This window comes from Chelonoidis abingdonii, chromosome 17 (genome assembly GCF_003597395.2).
Source record: "Chelonoidis abingdonii isolate Lonesome George chromosome 17, CheloAbing_2.0, whole genome shotgun sequence".
Classification (NCBI taxonomy): Eukaryota; Metazoa; Chordata; order Testudines; family Testudinidae; genus Chelonoidis; species Chelonoidis abingdonii.
The window spans coordinates 26,881,312-26,904,515 of record NC_133785.1 but is presented as its reverse complement, the minus strand read 5'-3'; the positions used below and the strand labels follow the sequence as shown (position 1 = coordinate 26,904,515).

General features: G+C 43.0%; 1 protein-coding gene across 3 annotated transcripts in view; it reads right to left on the bottom strand.

The window, feature by feature from the left end:
• Window positions 1-610: 610 nt before the first annotated feature.
• Window positions 611-23,204, bottom strand: part of IL5RA (interleukin 5 receptor subunit alpha) — a 37,210-nt gene continuing 14,616 nt past the window's right edge. For all 3 annotated transcript variants that reach the window (XM_032784176.2, XM_075073087.1, XM_075073088.1), the window contains 7 exons: window positions 21,361-21,493; window positions 21,094-21,284; window positions 19,112-19,257; window positions 18,234-18,369; window positions 8,671-8,779; window positions 4,369-4,453; window positions 611-923 (listed from right to left, as the gene is read on the bottom strand). In XM_032784176.2, coding sequence (XP_032640067.1) covers window positions 801-923; window positions 4,369-4,453; window positions 8,671-8,779; window positions 18,234-18,369; window positions 19,112-19,257; window positions 21,094-21,284; window positions 21,361-21,493 — 923 coding nt within the window. In that variant the 3' untranslated portion in view covers window positions 611-800. The remainder of the gene's footprint in view (window positions 924-4,368; window positions 4,454-8,670; window positions 8,780-18,233; window positions 18,370-19,111; window positions 19,258-21,093; window positions 21,285-21,360; window positions 21,494-23,204) is intronic.

Here is a 23,204-nt window from a genome sequence, read left to right as displayed (position 1 = left end):
CCTTAAAAACTTAGATGCTTCTCACCACAGGCTGGCTTTTGAGTCAGGTTCTCCCCTTGATCAGCGCTTCAGTCGCTTGGTGGTGGTAGCGTCTGTAGGTGTTGATGGGAGAGAGAGAGAGCATGGCAAAATCTCTCTCCCTTTTATCATGTCCTATCTTTCCTCTTGGCTTTTCCCCCCCCCACACACACACTTCAGAGTCAAGTGAGCATTACCTCATCGCAGTCCTAAACTGCCCAAAGGAAGAGGGGTGACTCCCTTGAGGGTCTAACAGATTCTTTTGTTACTGCCTAAGCCATTGTTCCTGTGAGGCTGGGCTGGGCTTGTCTTGTCTCATCCATGCTCTGATGAGGTGTGAACTGCCTCTCTGTTCTTGGAGAGTTTTTGCATGGGCTTGCTTTAAGCCATGAGGATACATTTTCAACCTCATAACTATATACACATGAAATTATAACCTTACTGTAACATCACTATAACAACCATGCTCAGTGCATCATGAGCCTTCCAAAGACATCCAACATGACAAACTTTGCATTGGATACCACACAATCATTTTATAAAGATGAACATGGGGGTGTAGAGTGTCCCCTCGAGGTACAGAGCATCACAGAACGTACTCACTTTTTTCTTTACAAGCTAACACATACAAATGTCACTTTTTATTAAGCAACTTCACCTCTTGGAAGCAACACATTTTTCTACGTTTGAAGCACTGATGATGGTATGTTCTGAAGGTTCATCCAATCTAAGCTGTTGTCACTTGCAGTAACACTCCTGTTAATTTCAAGCTCATGAATGGATTAATAGTTCATATTACAAGAATCTTCAAGGACATCTGGATAAAGGTCTTCAACATAACTTCCAAAATCTTCAAAGCAACTTCCAATTTCTGTTTCCGTTTCACTGGTAAAGTTACGTGTTCTCTGAAAACACAAAACACTGCTTTTAGCTACCAAACGGTAGGTGAAAAATGCTTCTGAGCGATAATTCATGACAGTTCAAAGTTCACAATGATTAAAAACATACAATATATATTTTTGCTTTAGATTTAACCTCTGAAACTTGTGTTCCAGGAGCAACGCACCCATTAACTTATCCAAGCAGTATGAAATTTTGCAGGGGTGCAAAGTATGTCTCAGCAGGGGATAAATTGTGTAAAAGTTTATATTACAATTAACCCAGTTCCTGGTTGTGACCATTTTGCTGATGCATGTCACTTTTGTCATGGCAGTGTGAGATCCATTGACAAAGGTCACAAATCCAGTTCCGTATAATACTGCCTTAACTGGCAGAATAAAAATGCTAAAGCAGTGACTGTGGGGAAAATGGCACTGCTGCTGGCCCTGCTCACCCTGCTGCCAGTCTGGGGTTCCATTCACTCAGCTCGCAGCAGGCTGAGCGGGGCCGGTGGCCGGGACCCCAGACTGGCAGCGGGTTGGTCCGCTCAGCCAGCTGCCGGTCTGGGGTTCTGTCCACCAGCTCCTGCCAGCTGGGATCCTGGCACCGGGCCCCCTCAGCTCACTACCAGCCTGGGGTTCTGCTCACCCAGGCCAGCAGGAGGCTGAGTGGGGCCGGCGGCTGGGACCCCGACTGGCAAGGGGCTAGCAGCCAGAACCCCAGACTGGCAGCAGGCTGAGTGCTGCTGGCACCCCAGACTGGCAGTGGACTGGGCTAGTCAGGCCCCCGCCGTCCCCACTCAGCCCACCACCAGCCTGCTCAGCCCACTGCTGGCTGAGTGAATTGAACCCCATATCAGCAGTGGACTGAGTGGGGCTGGTGGCTGGAACCCCAGACAAGGATCCCAGGCAAGGATCACACTAAATTGATAAGATCTGCATTTTAATTTTATTTTAAATGAAGCTTCTTAAATATTTTAAAAACCTTATTTACTTTAAATACAATAGTTTATTTCTGTAATATAGACATACAGAGGGACCTTCTACAAATGTTAAAATGTATTACTGGCTGCAAAACCTTAAATTATAGTGAACTTGTCTCACCACTTCTGAAAGCTTGCCAACCCCTGAACTAAAGCATGTCAGTGCGGTGGGGGGAAATTTGCACTGCTAGCTGCTCACGTTGTGTTGTATTCTATTGCTAAACACAGGCCTTCGGCCTCTAGGGCTATCAATCTGGCTTCATTCACCTGCATTAAATTTACTTTAAATAAAAAGATTGCTAAGTAAAACCCAGTGCTGCTCTCAGTAATGTGAAATTGTCTTAGTACACTTTTTCTAAGGATTGCTTAGCTGCTATGTTAATATTTGCTATTTCTCTTATTCTAAAATCAGTTTGTCATACCCAATCACGTTATTTTCCACAGTTGACTTTACTTAATTAAAAACAAACTGAACGCTTATACAATAATCTCTTAAGCTTGTTTCCTTGATCAGACTGTGGAATAACAAAGGAAAACTTTTCAGAGGGCGGAGGAAAATTAGAAGCAAGTTACTATACAGAATTCTCCATGAAAAACCAAGGCAAAGTTACACCTGATCTGTAAGGCAATTATATTTTTTCAGGAACAGCAAACATAAGAAGGCATCAAAACTGCTTAATATTAAGTCCAAAGGATTTCTCATCAGTTTTCACAAAGTAAATCAGGTCAGAAGACAGAAGTTAAATGGTGTTTGCGTCCATGCCAACACAGGGCTCTCTATGATACTTCCATATTCCCCATTACTGTAATATCTGAGTGCTCCCAATCTTTAATGTACTTATTCTCACAGCATCCTTGAGAGGCCATTATCTCTATTTTACAGATGGGGAACTGAAACAGAGAGACTAAGGGTACTTACATTGCAATCATCAGTATGGTTGCAGCTGGAGCAGACACACCTGAACTAGCTTTGCTCGAGCTAGCTTGGGTACCAACAGCAGATTGCAGCACAGGCCCGGAACCCTGGGTACCTACTCAGACAGTTAGCTCATGCTGCAGTCCATGCTGCCATGGGTTCACCGCCATTAGTACCCAAGCTGGCTAGATTAAAGCTACTCAGGCATGTAACATACTACACTCCTACCTCCGATTGCAGTCCCCTGTTTGACTTGCCCAAGTGGCAGAGCAGACAATTGAACCTAGAGTTCCCAGCCAGTACCATAACCACTGGATCATCCTTCCACCGTAGAATGTTTCCTGGAATACATTCTTTAGAGCTTTGTCCATTCAGGTTTCAAGTTTCCTATGTGATGGACTTTTCCAGCACTTCCCACCATTCCTCCACCACATACATCTTGCTGTCAGCAAATGTTTCCAGATAAATCTGTCTTGGTTTTTCCTTTCTTCATTTTATCAGATTAGTCCTAGTTACACCACTTGTACTATCTTATACAAATCTGCCATTAAATACCTCTGGACTCAAACTCCACTTCACTGTTTAGGAGACAGCTCCTTTCCCCATCAGAGCTATGGCATCATCTGTAGCAATCTGGGCTCACTTTGGAACACTTTGTGGGCACAGCTTCCAAAAGTGAATTCTAAATTGTAAGTGCAAATCCTATAGCTAACTAAGCAAGCTGGCGCTCTGGCCTTCCAATGGGTAGCTTGCTGTGCACCTATGTGCCTCTTTGCCTGAGCAAATGTGTGATTTGGGTGCACTTTTATGTGGTCACCCTTGAAAATCTGGTTATTTCTCTCAAACCCTGAAGGAATGTATATGGCTCCCCCTGGGTTCCCCAGTGGGCAAGCTACAGGCATTAGAAGGTAGTAGCAGGCCACATCCACTGCTCTCTCCCTCCCCCTCAACACACACACATAAATACACAACTGTAGCCAGCCCTAGTCTAGCTACAGATATTTCTTCAAGCAAAGTCTCCTACTCAGATTTGGTCCTTTTACCAGGATTTGTTTTTTTACCTTTAACATTGTGGCTTATTTTTAGTAGAGCTATGTAATATATAAGACAACCCTTTAGGATTTCACAAAAATATACAATGCACAATCAGGGCTAGGTCTAAAGTCTTCACTAAAGTCAACAGATCTTTGCTCATTTAAACCAGTTTGAGAGTCTGGCAACAGTTGCCATAATTGCACACACAACCTCACTAACTGCAGGTGCAAATGGTTAATTCAGTTTCTAGCTCATCTTTTGTGCTTGCAGTTAGGATTGTCTGAGTTATTGCATTAATTGCACATACAAATTATGTGCACGCATTTCTGCATGCACTAGTCTGAAAATGTGGTTCACAAGTAATATTTATGTGGGAAGTTATAAACAGCAGGAAGGGAGTTCCTAATCAGAGCAATATTAGTTGCTCTCCAGGAGGACAATACAAAAGAAATACAGGTTTAGCATATGTCTAGGAAACAGGCAGCAGCCAAAGACAGTTAATTGTCTCCTCTGTGCAAATATAACACATTTCTTTTACCTGATAGCTCTTATTTAAAAACAGATTTTTTAAACTGTTATGGGGTGTTGGAATTGGTGGAAATAGTCTGCTCCATAAGTGATACCTGTGGAAACAATAAAGCAGGTTTATGAAAGAAATCAGTTGTTTTCTTCACTCTACCATGATTAACAATGATTTGATTCCCATGGGCTCTATTGTCACATACACTCAATTTACCTGCCCTAACTCCTTTTCAGATTGTGACTCCTGCCACAGTGAGGCAAGCTGGGGGGTTATTCACCGGTTAGTAAATACCTGAGGCCAGTGCAATGAGGGAGGAGATTCCACTCACCTCTAATGACTGGCCAGAGCAGCTGACCTAGCACACAGTGAAAAAGGATGTAATAACTTATCCTTTCCCCAGGGAAAAGGAGAGGGAATGTGACTCTGTGTCATAATCTGTTCTTTGAGGTGCTCCTGGGATGATGCAGCTGTAAACCATGTGCCTAACAGAGAAAGATCTCTTTAAGAGATCTGTGGAGAAGGGGTGGGGGTTTGGGAATGACTGGGTCATTGGTGCTTGGCAAATGCAAAATTAGCACACCACACCCTGAAGTTCCTGAAATTGGGTGTAGTTTGGGACATGCGCAATAGGTTTCTTGTAGCTGGACTCCATTGAGGGTAAGTAGACAGGGCTTCTGCTTTGCAAAAGCCCATGTGGCCTGTATGCTATGTACTGTTTGCGTGGGCTAGAGTTTACTTCCCTTCTCCAGTGCCTTCAAAACCCCATCTCCCCTAGGAAAGTACATGGAGACCCAGAATTCAGTTGCTGAAGATTTTCAGCAAGGCTTGCACAGGGTCAAGCACCCCAAACCAATTCTAAAAGGAATTAACTTAATTCTCAACTACTAACTTTATAAAATCTTATAATGCTAAAGAAACACAAGAACAACAATTTCTGCATTATGAGGCTACTTTATAATCCACATACATTATCTTCACAGTTATACATAAACATAAATAAAATAAACTAAGGTTAAACAGGTCAGTCCCCACAGAAACACAGTGAGAAGTAACTCAAGAGCTTAGGCTGAGTTTATCAGAGTCTCAGTTAGTGTTTGATCACCAGAGTGAAAATCTATAGTGTCTGCTGAGAAAAAAGCACTATTTCACTTTCTTAATCATGTCAATGCAAATATGAGAATCCCACAGCACCATGACCTGCAGAACCCACCAAAAACAAGATTAAAATCCCACAACCCCCTATGGAACCATATCAAGATCCTTGCACCCAACTTTGATGCTGAGGCTCAGTGTTGCACTTTCACCCAGGCTGGTAATCCATCTACTCTGCAATATGGACACAGGCTCACTCATTTGAGTGCTGATAGTCCTCCACTACCTTCTCACAATTCCCCTTTTGTGCCTAGAACAGATATGATCCTGTGATCTCTGTGACAAAACTATATCCTTAATATACATGACCTAATTGTCCATTCCATCACATGCTGGTATGATTTAAGTGAAATGACATGGGTTAAAACCAGTGCAACAATTAGGGTAATCTCTGTTGATTAGATGCTCAGCTAGCATTACTTCTGCACCACCTTCATCTGTGTTGGTTGGGGTCAAGGTGAGAACTGCCTGTTTCTGTTTCACTTTGTTATGTGCTGCTTAAGGAAGAGGCAGTCCTATACTATCCCCACTAAGCTACTGATCCTTTTATTTTATGACCACTGTCTCAGTTCATCTGGTTGGTTGAACTCCTCCATTACCATCACTTTGCCCTTTTCAAAAGCCTTTTTGGTTCCTGCCAAGCTCTTTTTACCCACATTCCTTCTGATCAAATTGTCTAAAGTAAATATATGCTACTAACTTAGTCCCTTTCATGAATCCCACTTGGGCACTTAATTATATCCCAAAGAGAGCTCCTTCAAAGTCTTCCATGACTATCATGCAGTATTGTAGTTGGTAGACACAACCTGGCTAAAATGGCTACCACCTCAGTAAGTAAACGTTAAAACACATATTTGTGCTTAGCTATTATTTAGTGACATTATGATGAAAATTACAAGTCACAAAAGGGAAGACTTGGAATACTGAAAACACACTGAAGTCTTTTCACTGTTGTACAGGCTAACTTTATGCCTGAGGTGTGTGGCCAAGGAATCATTGGGAATGGGGGAGAAATAGGGTGCCTAAGAAAGAGATTTCTAAGGGGACCTAGGCACTTCCTCGTCCTTACCAAGGAGAAAAGATGGAACATTCTGCATCCTATTTTGAACACAGTGTCACAAAATTATTTGGAATGTGCATGGCACTCCCTGAAGTGTGGCTCAGCTGGAGTCATTCAGGGTAAGGCAGCTGCAGCTGGGGAGCCAGCTAAGAAATGGGACACAGCTGACTGGAGACAGTACTGCTATATGTGCTGCTATCATTTCAGCTCTTGGCAGGTGAGTTACTTGTACCACAAAGGGAATATCTTCACAGCACAGTTAACTCAGAAGACTGGCACCTTGTCTGAGCACTTACGTTGTTCCAGCCCAGGTGTGAGTAGCCACACTGCAAAGCCCTGCCTTAGTTACTGGGTATATCTATATTGCAATAAAAGACCTGTGGCACAGCCACACCAGCCTGAGTCAGTTGACTGAGGCTGCAGGGCTATCAAATTTGCAGTGTAGATGTTGAGGTTCAGGCTCAACTCTCCTTCCTCGTGGGGGGTCTCAGAACCGAGGCTCCAGACCAAGTTCAAACATGCCGTTGTTAGCTCCACAGCCTGAGCCTAAGTCAACTGACCTGGGCTCTGACACTTGGCATCATTGGGATTATATCACAGCGTAGCCATACCTCACTGGTGCTGCACTCATGCATGTGTGTGGCTAGGACTTCAGAGGCATTCGTTGAGCTGAAGTAAGCTGACCTGCTCTATAATTCCTTCCCAGTGAATTGTGAGAGAACATGTCTGTCCTGGGCACAAAAAGGGAATTGTGGGAAGGTAGTGGAGGACTATCAGCACTCAAATGAGTGACCCTGTGTCCATATTGCAGAGTGGGTGGATTACCAGTCTGGGTGAAAGCTCAGGTTTAAGTCCTCATGAAATCTAGATAGGAGGGTTTTGTGTGTTGATAGGAGGGAAATTAGGGCCAACTGCCGCGTTAACTCTGTACTGGGAATATACACAATGAAAAAACACCCACCTGAGCAGTGCAAGTTTCAGCACTGCAAAGGGGCAGTGTAGACAGTGCCACAGCACTGGAGCTGTGCTCCCAGCACTGGTAGCTATTCCCCTCACAGAAGTAGCTTTTTACAGCACTGGGCTTCCTCCCAGTGCTGGAGCAGTGACTACACAGCCACATTAAAGTGCTACCACCATTTTTGTCACAACCTGTGCTTTTAGTTTGGACAAAAGAAACTTTGTGGGAAGGAAATCAGCTGAGGACTCATCAGGTGAGCAACTAATTTAGGAGCCATTAAAGAAATTAACAGGCAGTTAGTGGATTCATAGACAGTGCTTAAATTACTGGGAGCATTTTTATTGTGAACCTGATGGTTGCTGCTTGATATATCTCTTAGGAAGAGGAGTTTGTAATTAAATTATTGATTCTTTGAATCATCATTGATGAACTGACTTCATCATTGATTTATAATTCTCTTCCTTGATTTCTGGATGCTGCCACTGAAATCCAAAATACTTCTGGCTTTGTTCACACAACGTCTTTGGAAGCTTGGCTACAAGGGCATTCTTTGGGCCCTCATATTAAAAAAAAAAAAGCTGCTCTAAAATACTTGCCAAACCAGTCTTAGAGAATAGTTAAATACTGGCTTGGTTTTCTGGTGATACTGAACACCTTTGCCTCCCAGTGAAGTCAGTGAAAATCAGGCCACGTGTACAGGTGTCTAAATATGGATTTCAGGTGCCTGGTTTTAGATCACAAGTTTGAAAATACTGGCCTTTTCTTTAACCATGAAAGATGGTTTCTCTTAGCAGCTTTTGTTGGGTCTCAAGGTAGCATTCTTCTATGGAGATAAATGGCCAGCAGGGTCCACCTTAGTGAGGCCTGAGAAAAGTAGATAAGGTAGTTTCCCGACAGTCCATCTCACACTGAGACAGTTTCAGTCCCTCTTTCAACACTTGGCTTTGGAATTTGAGATTAAATTGAGCATTCTCCTAAACTTCCTCAAATTCACTGAACTTTTATCTTCTAATCAATATTCTTGATTTGTATAAATCATGTTTAATACCAAAATAAAAGCCCTTTGAGTACAGAATAATTCATTTAATGATTCCTCGTGCAGATTTAATCTATGCTAATTAGTTATTGCCTACTCAAAAATACTTACTTTCTGCATATTATAGCAGTAAGCAATGCCACGGAACATATGAATACTATAAGAGCAATGAGAATCGTGTAGGCCTTGGAGTCTACTGGAGTCCTTGGCTGGTTTTTTCCTAGATTTAAAAAAAAAGAAAGAAAGAAAGAAAGAAAGAAAGAAAGAAAAGTGGTGAGATTTTTTCCTTTGGAAAAAACACATTGGGAAAAATTCTTCTAATAGATAAGCTCTTGGAACCAAGCTTACTTCATTCAGTGCGTTTACATGGATATAACTGAGATCACAATTTATATCTCTCCATATAAAATCTTTTATATCTATGACTGGGAAGCATTCTGTAGCAAATTCAGCATTAAGAACTTCTTCCACATGGCTAGGTTTTGATGTATGCATAGAAGAAAGAAAGCGAGCTAAGAATTGTCATGAATCAGGGCCACAGTCGTTATCAGTACAGTGCACCCTGCTATGTTAACATACTGAGTTGTGCAATTCCACACAACAGGCAAATATGGCCGAGTCAGCAATAAAGAGACAGTTTGCTTATAATCATGGTCACAAAAAACTTGTTTTCCGTTAAACCACCCTTCAGTTATTTATATTAATCCTTTCAAGCCAGGAGCTGGATTTTCCTGGCTTAATAGCCATGGCCAATAAAACATGCAGTGAGACCACCGATCTTTCTTTGAAGTCTGTTGTTTATCCTCCTTCAGGAAGAATGTCACTGCTTCAACTGCCTGGGGGCAGAAACACCTATTACATTAAGGACAATGTTCCTATTTGACAAAGGTGTTCCTAATGTCACATTTCACCACTCTGAGCTATAGAAAGAAAATATTTACTTTTGAACTTTTAGATTTTAAAGTCCCCACCCTTCCCATGTCTATGAGAATGGCACAAGGCCTATATCGAGGTGACAGAATGACTGTCACTGAATAATTGAAAGAATTTAAATTGGTGAGCAGCACCATACTATTTCAAAAAGAAATAATATTCACCTTTGGAACAGATTCTTTTCTGGGGAATGAAGGACTAAGTGTCTAAGCATGCAGATCTTAAGTGAGTAGTCTCCCTGTAGTCATTGAGACTACTTTTGTGGGTATGGAGTGCTCACATGAGAAACAATTTCAGGATTGGGTCCTCTGCCATTGCAGCTCAGCGACCTGGGCTAATATTGTGTATATTAATTACCGCTATTGATTTTAATAGGTTTTTTTTTTTAATTCTGGTTACAAATATACTTCAAGAAAATGAAGCCTAAGGCCAAGCTGGGCTCAGGGCAAGTCTGGGAGGGTGGGGTGGAAAGTGACTCTAAGATGCATTTACATTTTCTTAGTCCTTAAACTGGAGTGAGCTATTCCTGGTTCCCAGCACAAAGTAGAACAATCCTGAGGCTTCTGTGCCTTATTTTGGCTGCCTGTGATCCTAAATAGCCATAAAGTAAGGCAGGAATCAGGAATACAAATTTCTGTTTGTAAATAAGAGAAACCTAGCAACCTTAACTGAAACTGAATTAAGTTTGTTGTGGGGAATTTAATTGTTTTTTTTCAGGCTTTAAGGGAATGATCCTGGTGAGACATCTAAGTGCATTTTTAGTTTTTTCATCAGTTTGAATACGATTCATGTTTGCAATTAATTAGTGATGCAACATATGAGGTTGCAAGTTCAAGTTCTGCAAAACACGTGTGAAACCAGTTCTCCACTGCAGACCCACTTGACGCATAAACAGTTCATTGTCGTAGGCTAGATCGTGTCTAATAAGTTCTCCACAGACAAGCAGACTAAGATTTACCCAGTTATCCTCTGCAAATTCAACATTTGCCAAAGTTATCACAGTTTGCTATCTGAGACAAGGCAGTATTTCTTCATACTTCAGATAAGAAGTAAGGGCCCTGCTAATGGCAGGCCAGGTCTACATTATGATTTTAGGTCGAATTTAGCAGCGTTACCTCGATTTAACCCTGCACCCATCCACACAACGAAGCCTTTTTTTTCGACTTAAAGGGCTCTTAAACGCGATTTCTTTACTCCACCTCTGACAAGGGGATTAGCACTGAAATCGGCCTTGCCAGTCAAATTTGGGATAGCATGGATATAATTCGATGGTACTGGCCTCTGGAAGCTATCCCAGAGTGCTTCATTGTGACCACTCTGGACCACGCTCTCAACTCAGATGCACTGGCCAGGTAGACAGGAAAAATCCCACAAACTTTTGAATTTCTTTTTCTGTTTGGCCAGTGTGGTGAGCTGATCAGCACAGGTGACCATGCAGAGCTCATCAGCAGAGGTGACTATGGAGTCCCAGAATCGCAAAAGAGCTCCAGCATGGACCGAACAGGAGGTATGAGATCTGATCACTGTATTGGGAGATGAATCCATGCTAGCTGAACTCTGTTCCATTAAATGACAAGCCAAAACATTTGAAAAAGTCTCCAAGGGTATGAAGGGCAGAGGCTATAACAGAGACTCACAGCAGTGCTGCATGAAAATTAAGGCACTCAGGCAAGCCTACCAAAAAAACACAGAGGCAAATGGCCGCTCCGGGTCATAGCCCCAAACATGCCACTTCTATGATGAGCTGCATGCCATTCTAGGAGGTGCAGCCACCAGTACCCCACCCCTGTGCTTTGATTCCATCAATGGAGTAGGACGCAACATGAAAGCGGGTTTTGGGGACAAGGAAGATGATGAGATTGAAGATAGATCACAGCATAGAAGCGGAGAAACCAGTTTCCCCATCAGCCAGGATCTGTTTCTCACCCTGGACCTGGAGCCAGTAACCCTGACCCAAGGCGGGCTTCCGGACCCTGTAGGTGGAGTAGGGACCTCTGATGAGTGTACCTTTGTAAATATTAGACAAGCTTTAAAAGCAAGCATGTTTAATTATTTATTTGCCCTGGCATTCACAGCCAGTACAGCTACTGGAAAAGTCTGTTAATATGTCTGGGGATGGAGAAGAAATCCTCCAGGGACATCTCCATAAAGCTCTCCTGGATGTACTCTCAAAGCCTTTGCAAAAGGATTTTGGGGAGGGCAGCCTTATTCCGTCCTCCATGGTAGGACACTTTACCATGCCAGGCCAGTAGCACGTAGCCGGGAATCATTGCAGAACAAATCATTGCAGCACATGGTCCTGGTGTTTGCTGGCATTCAAACAACATCCATTCTTTATCTCTGTATTATCCTCAGGAGAGTGATATCATTCATGGTCACCTGGTTGAAACAGGGTGGTTTTATTAAGTGGACATTCAGAGATGCCCTTTCCTTCTGGGCTGTTTGCCTGTGGCTGAACAGAAATGTTCCCCACTGTTAGCCACGTGGTGGAGGGGAGAGGTGAAGCCATCAAAATGTGACCTTGTAATGAAAGCACATGTGCTATGTAATGTTAACAGCAAGGTTTACCATGAAAGAGTGTACCCAATGTTCTACAAAATGTGTCTTTTTAACTAGCATACACACTTTTTTTTTCTTCCACCAGTTGCATATGTTTCTCCTTCCCAGAGGCTAGTGAAGATTAGAAGGTGAAAAACATACATTCGGGATGAAATGTTCTCTAAGTTCATGCTGTCCTCCCACACTGACAGAGCACAGCAGAATGCATGGAGGCAGACAATGTCAGAGTGCAGAAAAGCACAATGTGAACATGAGGAGAGGTGGCGGGCTGAAGAGAATAAGTGGTTGGCTGAAGATGATAGGTGGCATCAGCTTGCTGACAGAAGGCAGGATTCAATGCTCAGGCTGCTGGAGCATCAAACTCATATGCTCCAGCATATGGTTGAGCTGCAGGAAAGGCAGCAGGAGCACAGACTGCCGCTACAGCCCCTGTGTAACCAATTGCCCTCCTTCCCAAGTTCCATAGCCTCTTCACTCAGATGCCCAAGAATGTGGTGGGGGGCCTCCAGCCACTCCACCCCAGAAGACTGTCCAAGCAACAGAAAGCTGGTATTCAATAAGTTTTAAAATTTTTAAGTTTTAAAGTGCAGCTTGGCCTTGGCCTTCCCTCCTCCTCCACCCCTCCCGGCTACCTTGGCAGTTATCCCTCTGTTTGTGTGATGAATTAATAAAGAATGCATGAATGTGAAGCAACAATGACTTTATTGCCTCCGCAAGCGGTGATCGAAGAGGAGAGGGGAGGGTGGTTAGCTTACAGGGAAGTAGAGTGAACCAAAGGTGGGGTTTCATCAAGGAGAAACAAACAGAACTTTCATACCAAAGCCTGGCCAGTCATAAAACTGGTTTTCAAAGCTTCTCTGATGCCTACCGCACACTCATGTACACTTTTAACTCCCCTGGTGTCTGGCTGTGCATAATCAGCAGCCAGGCAATTTGCCTCAACCTCCCACCCTGCCATAAATGTCTCCCCCTTACTCTCACAGATATTGTGGAATGCACAGAAAGCAGTAATAACAATGGGAATATTGGATTTGCTGAGGTCTATATGAGTCAGTAAACTGCGCCAGCGTGCTTTTAAACATCCAAATACACATTCTACCACCATTCTGCACTTGCTCAGCCTATAGTTGAACAGCTCCTGACTACTGTCCAGGCTGCCTGTGTATGGCTTCATGAGCCATGGCATTAAGGGGTAGGCTGGGTCCCCAAGGATAACTATAGGCATTTCAACATCCCCAACAGTTATTTTCTGGTCTGGGAAGAAAGTCCGTTCCTGCAGCTTTTGAAACGGACCAGAGCTCCTGAAGATGCAAGCGTCATGTACCTTTCCCGGCCATCCCACGTTGATGTTGGTGAAACGTCCCTTGTGATCCACCAGTGCTTGCAGCACCATTGAAAAGTATCCCTTTTGATTTATGTACTCGCTAGCTTGGTGCTCCGGTACCAAGATAGGGATATGAGTTCCGTCTATCGCCCCACCACAGTTAGGGAATCCCATTGCAACAAAGCCATCCACTATGGCCTGCACATTTCCCAGAGTGACTAACCTTGATATCAGCAGCTCTTTGATTGCATTGGCTTTTTGGATCACAGCAGCGCCCACAGTAGATTTGCCCACTCCAAATTGATGCCCGACTGACTGGTAGCTGTCTGGCACTGTAAGCTTCCAGAGGACTATCACCATTCGCTTCTCAACTGTGAGGGCTGCTCTCATCTTGGTATTCTGGTGCTTCAGAGCAAGGGAAAGCAAGTCACAAAGTTCCATGAAAGTGCCCTTATGCATGCGAAAGTTTGCAGCCACTGGGAATCATCCCAGACCTGCAACACTATGTGGTCCCACCAGTCTGTGCTTGTTTCCCAGGCCCAGAATCAGCATTCCATGGCATGATCCTGCCCCATTAACACCATGATATGCACATTGCTGGGGCCTGTACTTTGTGAGAAGTCTATGTCCTCATCACTCTCGTCATTGTGCTGCTGTCGCCTCCTCGCCTGGTTTCGCTTTTGCAGGTTCTGGTTCTGCATATACTGCAGGATAATGCGTGTGGTGTTTACAGTGCTCATAATTTCCTCAGTGATCTGAGCGGACTCCATGCTTGCCATGCTATAGCGTCTGCACTGAAAAAAGGCGCAAAGCGCTTGTCTGCCGTTGCAACTGACGACATGGCTTGCAGGGAATTAAAATCAACACAGGGAGTGGCTTTGCATCAAGGAGAAACACAAACAACTGTCACAAAGAATGGCTCCCCCTTAAGGATTGAACTCAAAACCCTGGGTTTAGCAGGCCATTGATTTCACGGAGGGAGGGGAGAGCCAATGAATATAAAGCAAATCTGATCTATTTCTTGTTTTGATCCACTCCATCTATCTTATACATCTTAGGCTGGCAGCAGATGGTGCAGTATGACTGCTAGCCATCATCATCTCCTGAGTGCTTGGCAGAAGACGCTGCATTACAATTGCTGGCCATCGTCATCTCCTGGGTGCTCACCAGAAGACGGTGAAGTACGACTGCTAGCCATCATCATCTCCCGGGTCCTTGCCAGAGGATGGTGCAGTATGACTGGTGAATGACCTGGCAGAGTCACTCCCATGTCTGCCCAGGCACCCCGACCGACCTCACCGAGGTCAGCTAAAAGAGCACCCAGGAGTACAACGATGATGGCTACCAGTCCTAATGTACTGTCTGCTGCCAAAAGGCAACAAGCTGCTGCTGTGTAGCAATGCAGTCCCACATCTGCCAGCACCCAGGAGACGTATGGTGACGGTGAGATGAGCGGGCTCCATGCTTACCATGGTATGGCATCTGCACATGTAACCCAGGAAAAAAAGGCGTGAGACGCTTGTCTGCTGTTGCTTTCATGGAGGGAGGGAAGGAGGGAAAGGGGGGCCTGACGCCATGTACCCAGAACCACTCATGACACTGTTTTTGCCCCATCAGGCATTGGGATCTCAACCCAGAATTCCAGTGGGTGGCGGAGACTGTGGGAACTGTGCAATAGCTACTCACAGTGCAATGCTCTGGAAGTTGACGCTAGCCTCAGTACTATGGACGCAGTCCACTGAGTTAATGCACTTAGACCATTTTGTGTGGGAACACACACAATTGACTGTATAAAAATGTTTTCTAAAAAAAAGACTTCTATAAATTCAACCTAATTTTGTAGTGTAGACATTCCTGCAGCTGAAAGAACTTAACAAAGGGCCCTAACCTGGCAACTCAGAAATTGTGAATGTGGCAAATTTTGACCCCTGCTCCAGTAGGTTCTCAAGCTGGAAGGGAGTAGAATGTATTCAGAGGAAGGAGGTGACAGCAGCGGCTGGTGGCTGGGCATCCAGTTCTGAAGGCAATGGAGAAATAAGGGTGGCATGGTATGGTATTGCCATTCTTTCTTCTGCTCTGCTGCTGGTGGCAGTACTGCCTTCAAAGCTGGACACCCCACCAGCAGCCTCTGCTCCCTGCTCTGCCTTCAGAGCTAAGGAGGCCATATATGTACTTGTGGGCTGGGAGCGGGCCAGGAAGGGTTGTAAACTACTACAGACAGAAAGAAGGGGGGGTGTAATCAAATAAGTTTGAGAACCACTGGCTTATAGGACTTATAAATGACTCATAAAGGGTTGGGGGAAATTTCCCCAGCATGGAAACAGGGTAGGGCCAATGTAAGCAGCCCTACACTGCCTTCCTTCATTTTGCAGGCAGAGCTTGGTCAGCATCAGAGCACTGCTGTGGGCCCACTTCTGAAGGACGCTCTGTTACCAGGAGCTGGGTGAAGGTACCCAGTGAATTCATTAGAGCCAACTAGGCAGATTAGCACATTAATGTTCATTAGAGACAAGGTATAAAGGCGTTGAAGAGTTTGGTAAACAGGAGAGAGCAAAGTGAAGAACATTTTTTTAAAAGAAAATCAGGAAGTAAAGAAATATAACTCCAAAGATAAGAGTGAGAGGGGATGGCTGAGTACAAACAGTTGATAATGTGTCATGATAAGATAACTGCTACTTCTGTGAAAACATGTTTAGAAATCAGGAAATACAGTATCAAGTGGATCAGATCTACGCAAATTAATGCCTTCCAAAGATACTAACCTTCACAGATCCCCATGGGAGTTCAGGTAACTTCTAATAAGGAGTATCAGACCTCACCATTCGCTTTGACTTTTGGCATTAGCACACCAGCACCCATATCACCATGGGGGAGTGTGTGTGTGTGTGTGTGTGTGTGTGTGTGTGTGTGTGGCAGGTACGTGTCAAATTTCAAGAAGTAAACAGCTAGCAGAACATGCTGATTTCTTCAGGTGTGATGCATGTCAGACCCAGCTGTGCCAGCTCAGGCTAGGATCTTGTCATATTAGAGAGCAAAATTGCCCCAGGCTAGTGATTATATGGAGACACCTAAGGACACTGCAGGTTACTACAAGACAGAGATTCAGGAGGTGGCATTCATTTCTCTGAAATAGTATTCCACCAATCATGTCTACATTTGCCATTTAAAGCGGAAAAAGTCCCTTTTTTGTGCAAAAACCATAGGAGCATCTACACTTGCCAATGACTTTTTGCAGTAAAACTCAGAAGTTTCACCGCAAAGAGAAAACCACCTCCACGAGAGGGGTACAGCTCTCACCGGTGATGTTTTTGCAGTGATGTGCAACTGAAGACACGTTCTTCCTGTTTACACAGCTTTTAATCTCTACAGGATATCCCTCAATCAGGGCCGGTGCAACCATTTAGGCGACCTAGGCAGTCGCCTAGGGCGCTAGGATTTGGGAGGCACCATTTTCTTCTGCAGCGACTGCAGTGGCCGGATCTTCGGCCACCCCAGTCGCCGCCGGTATTTAGGCGGAGGGAGCTGGGGCAAGGGAATGCGGGGGGGAGGGGGCCTCTTGCAGCAAGTAAAGGGTGGGGGGTGGCACGCAGGGGAACTCTCCTCCCCAGCTTACCCCTGCCCTGCCTCCTCCCCGAGCATGCCATATCCACTTCACTTCTCCCACCTCCCAGGCTTGCAACGCCTGAGCTGATTGGCGCCGCAAGCCTGGGAGGTGGGAGAAGTGAAACAGCCACGGCATGCTCGGGGGGGGGAAGCGGGACAGGGGTGAGCTGCTTCATTTCTCCCACCTCCCAGGCTTGCGCCGCCAATCAGCTTAGGCACCACAAGCCTTGGAGGTAGGAGAAGTGAAGCAGCGACGGTGTGCTCGGGGTGCTCGTGCACGGAGCAGGAATGAGCTGGGGCGGGGGATGTGCCACAGGGTGGAGGGTGCGAGCTGCTGTGGGAGGAGGCGGGGGGAGAGGGCGCAAGGTGGAAGTTTCACCTAGGACGTGAAACATCCTTGCACCGGCCCTGCCCACGATGCCTAGGTGACCACTCTGGCAGCAGCTCTGCTGCTGTGATGCCAAGTAAACAGACATTCACCTCTCCCCCTGTAAAGCCCTGGGAACTTTGAAACTTCCCACAGGACCTAGCCTCAAAATGGAGAGAGCTGCACTGTGGAATAGCTGCTCTCATTGTTGATGGAAGTGCTGCAAATATAAACACTCTCTGATGCCTATGGAAGTAAGTGAGTGCACAAACCAGCACTTTTCTTTCACCAGTTCACTATCACTGTTGAAACTGAGAGCACAAAAATTCTGCAAGTGTAGACATGGCCAATGCTCCAACATTGCACCAGTAGGCAGGAGAGAGCTATATACACTCCCCTAGGATCCTGATCTCAGAGGTGCCAAGCATGCACAGCTCTCATTAACTTCACAGAGAGTTGTGGGTGTAGTTCAGTCAATCCTTTTCAACCAGCTCTAAAACGTGAACCAATCAGTTTCACTTTCTGGTTCTCATGTGTTAGCAATACAATTGCATTTGTGTTCACAACACCATGTTTATTTTTAGGAAGCTGTTTTTATTGATTCTTTTAATTAAAACCTGAATTTGGGATCTAAACTATTTTCAAGTGTTCTTTCAAACAAACGTTTCATTTATCCACACATTTCTTTATGAATGGAACCCATATTCTGGTCTACCCAGAGGTAGCAAGTAGTAGCAACAATTAAAGAGTCAATGTACATCCTCAGATATACTTGCATAGCTTCCATTGAAGTTAATGGTGCAGTACATGCTCATGATTAAACAGAATTTAGCCTTCAGTAACGTATGTATTAAAGTAACTATTAGACAAATACATTTTGATTCTTACCAATATAAAGAGGTTCAGTCCAATCACTCCAAAATCCTTCACTACACCATGATTGACGATTAGCTCTTATCTGTATGGAGAATCTGCAGGTGTCATCAATACTTAAACTGAAACTATTTAACGTTGTTTCCAGTATCTGTTAAAAACAACATAACTCTGTCATAGATTTCTTAAGACTAATATGGTCAAGATAACAACACTTAAATTGCTACAGTTACGAAACTTCAGAAATAAATTTACAATATTTGCTTTAGGCATAAATATAAGCATTGATTATTGTGTTTGTTCTTCTTTTAAATTAGTTTTAATAGCCTAGAGGTGGATGCCAAAGACTTGATTTTCACACAAAACCTCCATATTTGTGGGCACAATTTTGCCCCACAATTAATTACATCCACCATTTTTCACCTGCAATTCATTCAGGCCAAATTTTTCAAAAGTATTCACTGGTTTTGGGAGCTCAGTTTGAGACTCTTAATGTTGGGTTTTCAGAGTTGCTGAGCACGTGTACCTTTGACAGAATGGACCTGGATGCATCAAGATGAGCATCCAAAACTGACGAACATTTTAAATTGTTCCATTAGTGTTTTCCAAGCTAAAATATGGGTATAATTCATAATTAGGGGTGAAATCTTAGTCCCATTAAAGTCAGTGGGAGTTTTCCCATTGATTTCAGTGGGACTAAGATTTGACACTAGTTCTGTAGATTTTAGAGGATGGTAGTTGGCGTTCTGATTACATGCATAATTTGAAACTCAAAAGATGTCCATGAACCAGAAGACTTTTTCACTAGATTACATATGAGACCTATTCTAGACATATAAAAAAGACAGTTCATAGTCAATTTATATCGAATACCTCAACTTTTAACAAGTTACCTGTCTGTAATCCATCTTCCAGTTGTAGATGTTAAGTTCATATTCAAAACAGTCCTCTAGGAAAGAAGAAGCTGGCATTTCCCACGTGATCAGGAGGTTATTTTGTTTTAAAAACACGGTGACATTTCTGGGAGGATTCACTTTCTCTAGAAAATGAATAAGATACCAGTGTGTTAGCAATATAGCAAGTCTCTTGGCAGGAGGTTGTTCGAAGTTTGGTTATGGTTTGGATTTGGTTGAATGTATAGCCCATGAGTTTCTCTTTGAGTTTGTTGTAAGATAGCTTTAAAAGAACTGAATATATCAGTGGAAAAACAAACACTGAAAAGAAGGTAAAGCCACTGATATATCAACAATTACTGAGTAACTGACTTCCTTTATTACAAGATTTAAAAAAAACAAAAAACAAACAAAAAAACCCATTCAATTATTTCATGCCTTGTAAGATTCATTATTGACAAAGACAAGGTAAGGAGATTTTTTTCATTCAAAATAGGTCTTGTTGCTATAACCTTTCTCCCCCTCCCTCCCCCTGCTTTTCTCCTTAGCTTCCATCAGCTTACGTAGGGTGACCAAGGGTGGCTCTAGCTTTTTTGCCGCCCCAAGCACAGCAGTCTGGCAGCCTTTGGTGGCACGTCTGCGGGAGGTCCCCAGTCCCACGGATTCGGCGGCTTGCCTGCGGGAGGTCCTCCAGTCCCGTGGCTTTGGCGTACCTGCCACCGAATTGCACTGAAACTGCGGGACTGGCAGACCTCCTGCAGGCAAGCCGTCGAAGGCTGCCTGACTGCCGCCCTTGCAGGGACCAGCAGGCCACCACCGCCCGGCTAGCTGCCCTAGGCATGTGCTTGGAGCTCTGGTGCCTGGAGCCACTGCTGAGGGTGACCAGACAGCAAATATGAAAAATGGGGACAGTGTGTGTGTGGGGGGGTGGTAATAAGTGCCCATATAAGAAAAAGCCCTGAATATCAGGACTGTACCTATAAAATTGGGACACCTAGTCACCCTAAGCTTTTGTCACCATACATCATTTCATGTTGCCTTATTTTAGGGATCGTATCATGCCCCCTAGAATTGTGTATATGGATGCTGCCCTCCACACAAATTTTGCCTTTCCTGTGCCAAAGGTGGTGCTATATGTCCTGCTGAGTGCATCTGTGTTGTAAGACCTTCCCATTTTTCAACATCATTTTGGTAATATGGTGACTGGAATACAATACTTCAGTGTATTCCAGGTACCATGCTGCCATAAAGTTTCTAAAAAATTGCAAGAAGTTCAGAGAAGAGCATTGAAACTGAGTATGTGGATACCTCTAAGAAGTAAGTTAAAAAAGTTAAATGTCTCTCTTAATTAAGCAACATATGAAAGAAGATGTGATAAGTCTATAAATAAGTGAAGGTTGTAAAAACTCAGATGGGAGAGGAATTATATAAGAGAATCAAAGGGGTATAAACTAGACTAAAGGGATGACATTAAGAAAAGGAAAATTAACCTATCAGGAAAAGCTTCCTTCCAATGAAATGTGTTAAACTGTATAATAAAAACTGATAAAAGCTGCATTGCTTGGGACATTTAAAGCTAGACTGGATAAAGCAGTAAAAAAAATACTGTGGGAAACCATACTTTAGCAGACAGATCAATTAGATGAACTAATAGGTTATTTCTACCTCTTATTTTTATTGTCCTAGAATTTAAACCTAACTGTTAACACCACACAGTTAAAATCATCATATTTCCCCTAGTTCCACACTAACACCTCCACTTTCAGAAAATATCCATGCAAAACCTTAAACTAGCCCATATCTTAAACTGGACCATGAATCATTCAAACCATCAATGAACTTCAACAAATCTTTAAACCAAAATGCATAGCAGGTTTGAGTTTTATACCAGATTTTTTAAAGATTTCACTGCAAACATTTCACCAAGATCTAAGAAATTATACCAATATTTGAATGTGTAAAAACTAAAAATATTTACTCACCAATGGCATGTGGATTAAATAACTGTTCAAAAGGTTTGATTGCAGTGTACTTGCTTGACCCATTAATGTGTATTACGATGACTTCGTCAATTTCACTAGTCTTTATGTAAGTGTTTGAAAATCGACAACCAATATTTCTCTCCCATTTGTCTTTACTATATTCTTGGCATTCTTCAGTGTAGCTATTATACCTAAATTAGATTAGTTTGTAAGACACTATTAGCTTAAGGAAACTAACAAGGGGTAAAAATAGAAGCAGACCCTTACCTGTAAAATAAAAAGTATTTTGTATCTTCTGGTGCCTCTTTGCCAGCAAGCCAGGTGCAATGAAGAGATGCAGTATTATCAATGGCCGTGTAAATCACACAGGACAAGTTAGTAACTGATGTGTCAACAGCACCTATAGCACCAACAATACATAAAAGGTTGCACTTGTAAGGTAATAAGTGCTAAATATTTACTAGCACGTTCTTATTACTCATGAATATAAAATAACAAAATACAATTGATTATAATCTTTGGTTCCTTGTATATGTATATATTCTATCAAATCTGTCTAGATATCAAATATTTATACAAGATTGGGATGTCTCTCTCATGAGTGGTGAAGCAGTTCATCCCAAACACTACAAATTGTTATTTTGATACCACCGGACACCACCATGTACTCTGTGTATGCCCCTCAATTACAGGAAACAATGTTTAGAAATGTTTTAGAAAGTTTTAAGATATTTTCTCTTATCCCCATTCACTTGAAGCAATTTCTTTAAACCCCATTCCAGCAAACACGTAAGCACGTTATACTATATTTGATGGTCTATATGAGTACAGCCCTACTTCATTTGTGATAGTATGCAAATTGCAGACCTTGCGGCTTCCACTGCAATTTTTATTTTAATTGGCTTACTTTGCACAGTCCACAATTTTGCAGACATTTTTATTATGCAATTAATACTGCACTAACGTTTAATGCCTGTAAAAGGCTAAAGTGACTGGACTCGATTTCTACAGCAGTTGTGTTGAGACTTTTAGTCTTCTGAATTTTATACTGAACCGGTCACTGTTTTAAAATAAATGTAATATAGTTGCAGCAAAATGATTGGTGATCAAAAAATAGCAGGCATAACATAATACTTCAGTGTTTATATCGTTCCAGTAAATTTTTCTTAAACAAATAGGTCTGTTTTGGCTTTTCCAAATTACTGCTATTAATAAAGGTCCATTATTACTTTTCCACGATTTTCCATGTCTGGTTCGCAACTCAGCCACAATTATTTAAAGTTTGTCAGTCGGGCCTTATACATCAGCCCAAAGAGTTAACGATGTTAACATGACCCTGTAACTTTCCAACATTAAACAGTTTTAAACAACCTGTAACATTTGATAAACAAAGACCTCAGCCTGCTTAGTACCATGGCAAACACATCATTAAAAAACCTTTTAACCTGTTTTTAAAGATAGAGAAAAGAAAGGAAAACACTTAAAACATTTAAAATGTCAAGTATTAAGCAAGACTTTCATTTTAACAACACCCCTTGTTCCCTTTCCTTTACCTATAGACAGTCTTTAGAAGGAAAAAAATCTTTGTTTGATAGTCTCTTAAATGGTCCTTTTTGGGGAAAAGAGAAAAAGTTAGTTGAGATGGGCTGGAGCTGCTGTTGCCGTTCTTTTTAAAGTCTGATCCCATTTCCTAGAAGGCAAAACAAGACAAATACACACAAGAGGAGAGAAAAGAACAGGAAAGATAGAAAACGCAGCTTTAGTCTCTGGTGTTAACTTCCATTTGCAAACTTATTGCTGGAGAAACACAGGCATGGCACAGTCTTATCAGCCACTCCAAGACTTGGCAAACTTGTACTAGTGTTGGACTATTTAGACACTGCTTTTATCTGCCTCTCTAGGCATGGACTCACAGATATATTGGAAAAGTATGCAGTCTTGGCTGGCTAAGCCAGACTTCTATTAAATAGAAGGCAAATGAAGAGCGATAGGAAAGAGAAGAAATAAGGTGGGGTGGGCAAAAGATACACAGGCAGGGAAGAAAACAACACAGTCTCAGACTCCAGACAGTGTCCAGGATTTAGCCAGAGCCAGTAGGGGTAGTGATATCA